Consider the following 5,884-nt stretch of genomic DNA (forward strand, 5'->3'; position numbering starts at 1 on the left):
ATCACATTCATCTGCTCTAAACTATTACTCTGTCTCTTGGGCCTCAGCTGGTCCAGATGGCTCCTTTTTGAACACTGACCAAGGTCCTCTCTTCAGGACACTCAGACCATGCGTGCAATTAGTTGGCATCCAATATTTTTGAATCAACAAGAATAAGCACCTTTTTACTAGGCAGGCTCAGTTTCAAGCCAGGCCCTTGTCTTGGGAGGAGTACACTTCATTTAGTTCCCAACAGCCCTTCTTGGCCAATGGTCTTGCAGTGAACACCTTGTACACCTATACCTGGTGCTTCTCCTGTACCCTCCTGCTGTACTTGCAGGGGCTTTGCTACCATTCCTGCCTCCTCAGTTCCATTCTCCATGTTCAATCAGAGTGTCACAAATGTACGCAATCACATACAAGGACACAAGCACCCCAAACACTGGCCATGTTGATCGCCAGCTAAAAGGTTAGCAATACCCTCCCTTGTAACTGAATTACAGTCTGCATTACCTAACATGGGTGATGGCCCCGCTGCCCTCACCTACTTCTTCTCCCGTTCCTTCCATCAGCAGCCATGTGGACTGCCTTTCCTCCTGCCTCAAGGTCACCAGGCCTCTCAGCCTGAAGAATTTGCCTCACTGCCTGCTGAGCCCACCATTGCTTGGCTCTTGGCCCAGTCACCCTCCCTGGGAAGCCTCATCATCCTCTCTCCTTGCAACCCAATAACCTGCCTCCCCTGGCCCTTGTCACAGCAGTGAAATGACCCACCTATCTTTGTACTCCCAAAGCTCCTGAGGCTCCTTCTATGGAAGACTTTGGTTGCCACATCTCTGCCTTATCCTGAGTGCCCACTCAGCCTGTGGTCCACAGTAAAAGCATGAACAAAATCCTACATGCAAAGCCTAGCTTGTGCTGTCCTTCTGTGTCAGAAAACCAGAGAGGAGAAGATCAATAACTTCACTGGTCTGTGAGGATAGTAGGGCATGTGGGCACAGGTGAGCTTCTTTTTGGAAGAGAAGTGTCCCTTTTATAAAGGAGACTTCCATGGAGAGGGATTTGCCCTTCTGTTTTGCTGTGCCTATCTCAGTGAGGCACATGCTCAGGTAAAATGTGTAAGGAGTGCAATGGCGCCAGCTCTGAGCCACCAGAGAAGCACACAGTAGCTGCCCACTGTCTGGTGCCTGTTAGCTGGACACCAGCCCTGCTGGAGGCTGAAAAGAATACCTGGAACACAGTAGGTCCCTCCACACAGTTTCTTTCTATTTTTTTTTTTTTTTTTTAAAGAGTAAAAGAAGGATAACAAAGTAATAGGGGGGCCTTACCAAATTACAGACAAAGTGGTAGGAAATTATCAATGGTTGTTGTTTTACATATTTCTATCTACAGGATAGTTTCTCAGGAAAACAAATAGACAAATAATAGTGAGTTATAGACAAAAGTGGTAGCAGATTATCAATGGTTGTTGTACTATACTTTGGTATCTTCAAAGTGGTTTCTAAAGAAAATAAATAGAGCTATACATGAGTGACCAATTGAATAATCATTGACTATTCTCAATGGTTGTTGTGGGAAACACATAGTAATAAACATACATCCATTTACAAAATAGCATAGGGATAATACAACATTACAGAGTTATGGACAGATTAGTAGGAAAATATCAATGGCTGCTGTAATACGTGGTGGTATCTTCAAAGTGGTTTCGCAGGAACACAGAGATACACAAGAAAGATGTAACAAGTAGTTACAGCCTAAGGGTTGTGAAGATAGCGTATTACCTCTTCACCAGTGACTCCTGTCACTGAGGTGTGACAGCTGGAAGGAAGGCCAGGATTGAAAAGAAGGACCGAGAGACTTGCACCTGTGTCTAGCAACAGGCTGTTTTCTTTTTTCTCTATAGTCATGATTACCCAGGGCTCCTCCATGGAGAGGACAGTCTGGCCAGAGGGAGCAGGCAGAGTATGCCCCAGGCCCCCTCATTCCTGTTGGACTAACTGGTAGGATGGGTATAAGCTCTGGGGCCTCCACTTTAGAGGGCAGACTGATCTCCAGTGGTCACCTTTGCAGTTAGGGCATAGCCCAGGGGGCTTCTTAGGGCAGTTCCTCTTGAGGTGGCCTGGCTTTTAACAGTGGTAACAGATGAATATAGTCATTGAGTTCTTCTTGGGGCCCCAAGAATCAGACTTAGGGCCTGTTTCTCTTGGTGCTGCAGCAAAAGCAGCTGCTTTTTCTTGGTCTCTTTGTTTTCTCTCCTTGGCCTCCTCCTAGTCACAGCTGTAGAATACTGAGGAGACAATTCTTACTAACATCTCAAGTGAGCCATCTAGGGCACAAGCCATTTTTTGTAGCTTTTTCTCTCCAGCCTCCCAGCACATTAGGACCCCACAACCTCCACGCAGTTTCTGAGGGACTGACCAGAGGGACAAAGGAGGAGGGGCAGAGCAAAAGAGAGGAACTACCTAGGATCTCTTTTTTATGGGCCAGGTGAAGATTTGCCAGGGAAAAGTGCAGCTGTGAACAAGCTTGTTGCTGATCCAGGGAATGTGAATGCTTGTCCGTCCTAAGACAGTACAGGGTGACTGCCACAGAGCTGTCATCCTGGTGTGTGCCTAGGGCCAGCATGGACCTGAGAAAGGGCCAAGTGTGCAGGATGAGAAATGCTACAGCCTGGTGGAATAAGAACAGGGGCAGGCCTCCTCCAAGGATGAAGACCCTTATATCATCTCAGAGCCTACTTCCCCTTACAGGTCACAAAGGTCCCCCAAGGATCTCAAAGATGAATGGACCTGTCACAGACCAGGTCCTTAAACCAGGGTTGATGATTATCAAATATCTAGGAGTGAGCCAAGGAGGTGGCACCACATCTGCTCCCCAAAAGCAGGATAGGCCATTGACAGTCTCCACTGAAAGCCAGTCAGAGGCTGAGGGCTGAGGCCACCCTGGACATTCTCGGCTCTGTGGTAGCAGGTGAGTGAACATAAGTCAGGTATGTGTGGTACTGTGGTCCCAAGACTCTTAAGATTGGATCCTTTTTGTTGCTTGGCCCTTTTGCCATCTCAGCAGTCAAAACTTGCTGAGAGGGAGGAGACTTTGCTGAAACTTCTGCTTGCGATCACAGCATTTCTGCAATAGGTGGACTCTGGGGAGGGACCAAAGGGCTGAGAATGTGAGATCTGGCTGCCACACTGTCATCCCAATGTTCTAAAATCTCAGAGAGCCTGTAAGAGAATAATGGAGAAAGGGATTTTATTTACCAATATTTTGTACAAGATAAATGATAGATGATAGATAGATGATACATAGATTGATAGATACATAGACAAATACATAGATAGATGATGATAGATAGATAGATGACAGATAGATGTCAGATAGCTAGATAGATTAGATAGATAGATAGATAGATAGATAGATAGATAGATAGATAGATAGAATTTTCTGTTTGAGACAAGGTCTCACTATATAGTTCAGGCTGGCTTTGAACTCACTATGTAGCTCAGGCTGGCCTCGAACTCATGGTGATCCTGCCTCAGCCTCCCGAGTGCTGGGATTACAGGTGTGCGCCACCACACCCAGCTATAAATTATATTAAATCTTCAAAAGAACCCTAGAAGACAGGTTCTTTTATTTTACCTTGCTCTAGAGATGAAGACATAGGCTCAGAGGGGTTAAGTGACATGACCAAATCACCCAGGTAAGGGTTTCAATTAGCTTTCTGACCCTAAACATTCTCTCAGTGGTACTTCCCTGCTTTGCCCTGGATGATAGCTGAAAGGCATATCCCTCAGCAGTCTCCATGCCTCTTAGGGAGCTTGGAGCATGTGGACACTAACATGTTTTCCTCTTTCTTTTCCAGGGTTACATGGAAGTTACGCAGACAGATCTAGCTGTTTCTCCTGGTTGTTGAGATTTTAGACACAGAAATCTCAACATGGCTTCTTATCAGATTCGCAAATATCAGGAGAGTGACCGAAAAACCGTCCTGGACTTGTTTTCCAGTGGCTTGTTGGAGCACATCCCTGCCACCTTCCGCTACATGCTGATTCTGCCCCAAACCCTTCTGTTCATGCTTGGGGTGCTCCTCTCCGTATTCCTGGTCTCTGGTTCCTGGCTCCTGGTCACTGTGTCTAGCTTCATTCTGCTCGTTTTCCTGTGGTTTCTTGCCGGTTATACCTGGAAGAAGCGTGTGAAAGCAGGTTTGTCCACAGACCTGGCTGACATCCCCAAATCCTACCTGAGTGCATCTGGTTCCTGTTTCTGGGTGGCTGAGTCCGGGGGGCAGGTGGTGGGCACTGTGTGTGCTCTGCTGGAGAAGAATCCCCCACCAGGGAAGAAGCAGTTGCGACTGTACCATCTCTCTGTAGCCTTGGAGCGCCGAGGAGAGGGACTAGCGAAAGCCCTGGTCAGGACTGTCCTCCAGTTTGCCCGGGAACAAGGCTGCCATGAAGTCATCCTTCGCACCAGTGTGCTGCAGTACGCTGCCCTGGGCCTCTACCAGAGCATGGGCTTCCAGAAAACAGGCCATTCCTTCTATAGCAAGTTCTCAAGGCTGAGGGGTACCCCTTTATTGCATCTCACATACCGGTTCCCTTCTGCTCAGGAAGGAGGTCTGTGACCTCTTGCCTCGTGTATCAGTCAAGATCTGATCAATGCTGCCTCAGTAACAAGCAAACCCTGACATCTCAGTGACATAAGCAGTAAAAGTACATTGCTTGTGCACACCTGAGTCTGCTTTTTTGATAGTATGATGGGAGTGCTGGAAGCTCTGCTCAGTTCTATCTTTCTGGGGTGATTTCATGTATCTAACACCATGGTGCTATTGTATAAAAAGTACACAAACAATAATAAACTTTTATTTAACTTATGACTGTACCAGCAATTTCTTTTTTTTATTTAATATTACCATGAACAGAGAAAACCATGGCTAGTGAAATCTAAAGCTTATACACTTTTAAAAAGCTGTCCAATACTACAAACACCACAAAATACAAAAACAAAATTCCAATGTTTAATTAACAAACCAAGAACTCCTCTTGGAAACTTTCTCTTTTTCTCCTATTATCTAATTTTACTTTGTTCTTTACTTATATTTTGGGTTTCTCATATGAGAATAACCATGCAATATTATGCTTGAGTGTCTGGGTTTTTTTCACTTAACATTATAGTCTCAAGGTATATCCACTGTCCTACAAATGACTCAGATGTATCCTTCTTTATGACAGAGTAGTACTCCATCATGTACATTTACCACATTTTCACCAGACATAGTGGCCCAGACCTGTGATCCTAGCACTTGGGAGGCTGAGGCAGGAGGATTCCTGCGAGTTTGAGGCCCGCCTGAGCTACATAGTGAGTTCAAGAGTGTATTGCATGGTGAGACCCTGTCTCAAAATACATACATACATCATACATACCACATTTTCTTTATCCATTCATCTGTTGATAGACATATAGGTCACTTCCAAGATTTACCTATTATGAATTGTGCTACTATAAACATGGATTATGCGTGTACCACTGTAATATGGTGTCTTTAACTCTTTCAGAAAGAATAAATGGGTCAAATAGATTTTCTATTTTTAGTTTTTTGAAGAATTTCCATACTGATTTCCACAGTAATTGTACTAATTTTCATTCTTACCGACAGTGTAGAGGGGTTCCTTTTCCCCTGCAACCTCTCCAGCTTTTATTGTTTGATTTCTTGATGACAGCCATTTTTTCTAGAGTGAATGAAATCTCAGTGTTGCTTTAATTTGCATTTAATGGCTGATGTTGAACTTTTGTATGTATTTATTAGCCATTTGTGCTATTTCTTCTGAAAAGTGTCTTTTCATTTCAGTTGCTCATTTTTGATTGGGTCTTTTTTGGGGGGCAGTTTGGTTTTTCTGAGGTCTTTATATAT

General features: G+C 44.8%; 1 protein-coding gene across 1 annotated transcript; it reads left to right on the plus strand.

The window, feature by feature from the left end:
- The first annotated feature begins 2,840 nt into the window (after window positions 1-2,840).
- LOC102015122 (probable N-acetyltransferase CML3) lies at window positions 2,841-4,846 on the plus strand. The gene is made up of 2 exons (XM_005385559.1): window positions 2,841-2,949; window positions 3,839-4,846. The coding sequence occupies exon 2, from the start codon at window positions 3,914-3,916 to the stop codon at window positions 4,595-4,597; it is 684 nt and encodes a 227-aa protein (XP_005385616.1). The 5' UTR covers window positions 2,841-2,949; window positions 3,839-3,913; the 3' UTR covers window positions 4,598-4,846.
- Window positions 4,847-5,884: the final 1,038 nt, after the last annotated feature.

The sequence above is a fragment of the Chinchilla lanigera genome, unplaced genomic scaffold (genome assembly GCF_000276665.1).
Source record: "Chinchilla lanigera isolate Chin_1 unplaced genomic scaffold, ChiLan1.0 scaffold00023, whole genome shotgun sequence".
In the NCBI taxonomy this organism is placed as follows: domain Eukaryota; kingdom Metazoa; phylum Chordata; class Mammalia; order Rodentia; family Chinchillidae; genus Chinchilla; species Chinchilla lanigera.